The sequence below is a fragment of the Eurypyga helias genome, unplaced genomic scaffold (genome assembly GCF_000690775.1).
Source record: "Eurypyga helias isolate BGI_N326 unplaced genomic scaffold, ASM69077v1 scaffold17701, whole genome shotgun sequence".
Classification (NCBI taxonomy): domain Eukaryota; kingdom Metazoa; phylum Chordata; class Aves; order Eurypygiformes; family Eurypygidae; genus Eurypyga; species Eurypyga helias.
The window spans coordinates 2,406-4,549 of NW_010230423.1; the positions used below are offsets into that span (position 1 = coordinate 2,406).

General features: G+C 46.6%; 1 protein-coding gene across 1 annotated transcript in view; it reads right to left on the bottom strand.

The window, feature by feature from the left end:
• Positions 1-335: 335 nt before the first annotated feature.
• LOC104516425 (integrin alpha-V) overlaps positions 336-2,144 on the bottom strand; it is a gene marked incomplete at its 5' end in the record, with an annotated part of 9,404 nt that continues 7,595 nt past the window's right edge. Inside the window, 3 exons of the mRNA XM_010160743.1 lie at positions 336-431; positions 763-885; positions 2,111-2,143. Coding sequence (XP_010159045.1) covers positions 336-431; positions 763-885; positions 2,111-2,143 — 252 coding nt within the window. The remainder of the gene's footprint in view (positions 432-762; positions 886-2,110; position 2,144) is intronic.

The window sequence follows — 2,144 nt, forward strand, 5'->3', positions numbered from 1 at the left end:
AGCGTACTGCCACAAAGCCAGAACACGTGATCCAGCAAGTACCTACGGAAGCTGCTGGCTTCGGGAACAGAGAAACTCGGGTAAGGTCAGTCCGTGAATCGAAGAAGACGCCGCCTCCTACATCCCAATAAGCAAAAAAATCACACACTACGTATTCCCGCCCCCCCGGCAGTGGGGGAACACCATCAGGACGAAGAGGGTTGACACACATCGCTCTTATTTCGTACGTGCTGGCACCTCCCGAGACCAGGAGCGTTTCTTCCTTAAAGGGGGAAACCGAGAGCCGTAACCCAGACGTTTTAAACCTTCCGGATGCCTCACAGATAAAACTCTGCTTAAGCTTCGGACGTCCCTTCCCCGTTCTCGTGCGGCTGCAGCTGTTCTCTCTCTTGTTCTTCCTGGGGGGGTCTCACACGTTTGAAAAAGCCCATCTGTGGTTTGGAGGACAATAAAAGAAACGGCATTGGGATTTTCAGCGCACAGATGCGGTTTTTTTTCCACTCTCCTGATCAGATCTTAACCGCTCAGTCACTTGATTCCCTCCGCTACTCTTCTTCCTTACTTTGGAGCTCCAGAGCCAATAAATATCAGCTGAAAACTTAATTTGGCACCACCACACATGTCCTTTTACTCAACTTCTTCCCGACAAAGCTGGCAAGTTTTTACCCAAAGACCAACCAAAATATTCCTGCGGTTACGACTCGAAAAAATACCTCAAAATTAGGGAAACCCACACAAATCGCCCCCCAACGCCATCCTTACCCTGTACATAACGAACACGAGAACGGCCAAGAGCAGCAGTCCCGCCAGGACGGCCAGAATGATGACCCACACGGGCACAGGCATGGGCTGAGGTTGGATGCCCCACGTAATGTTGGTAGTCACCTAACGGAAAACACAGCGAGTCAGGCGTCGCTCGGCCGGCACCCGCCCGGCTCAGGCGCTTCAAGTCCTAAATATCCCGCTTCGACGGTGCGGAAAGTCATCTGAAGCCACCATCCAGCACCTTTTCTCTCCTGTGGGAGCCAACAGCTGCGGATTCGTAGTGACATCAAGGCTTCGCTGCCCCCAATACAGTAAGGTTTTCAAAGGAAATGAAAACAGCGGTTTGGGGGTTTGGTTTGGGGTTTTTTTGGTTTGGTTTGGGTTTTTTTCTTTGTTTTGGTTTGGTTTTGGGGGTGGGCAGGGTTTGGGTTTGGGGTTTTTTTGCAGGCAGTGACACCGTGGTAACACGTGTTCGGTAACGCTTGATCATTTTCAGTAGGACTGTAGGAATCGGGAAATGTTTGGGAATTAGAGAAAAAGAATTCAGGCCTTTTCCTCTTTGGTTTGTTTGTTGGGTTTGGGTTTGTTTGTTTGCTTGGGTTTTTTTGTGGGTTTGTTTGTTTGGGGTTTTTTGTATGTGTTTTTTTGTCCCAAACCACAAACCCCGGGGTTTTTTAGGGTTTTCTTCTGTGGTTTTGGGTTTTTGTTTGTTTTCCTTAGAGGGCAGTATTCCTTAAAACATAAAAATCAACTCCACAAAGCTTTGGAGAGAAAAAAACCAGTTAATAATACGCATTAGAAACCATATTAAAAAAAAAAACCCAAACCACAAACCTTTCGAAGCCCTTTCTTAGGACCAAACTTTTACTTTGGGCAGCCCAACCAAATGGCCTTTCCCCTCCTTCCTGCTCGCACCCCGACTCCTTTTCCCCCCGACACCCTCTAGGGCACGGCCGGCCGTCTTCTTCCACATCCACATCGTCCCGCATCCCGTGTAATAACGGCCCGTTATTCAAGCCCAAAGTGCTACCACAGCAGGAGAACATGCTCAAGTAATTTCTCCAACAAGAACGACCTTAACAAGAACATTAAGGCCTGTCCTTTTTTTTTTTTTCTGTTTTCAGTTAAGTCTTAAAAGCTCCAAATATTGTTAACTCGAGTTTTAGGTCAAAAAAAAACCCCTTGGTTTACCCTCAATTGTATGTGTAGAACTGAAATATGTGAATCAGATGTTTGATAAAATTACAGGTACATCGAGACACGAAAAAGCTACTTGACAATCAGTGGTTTTGTGTTAATTTTGAAGTAATTCTGTGCAGTAACAAGCTGGCTGTAAACGACTTACTACTGTAGAATTGTGGATGTCTTCAAAGGAAAGG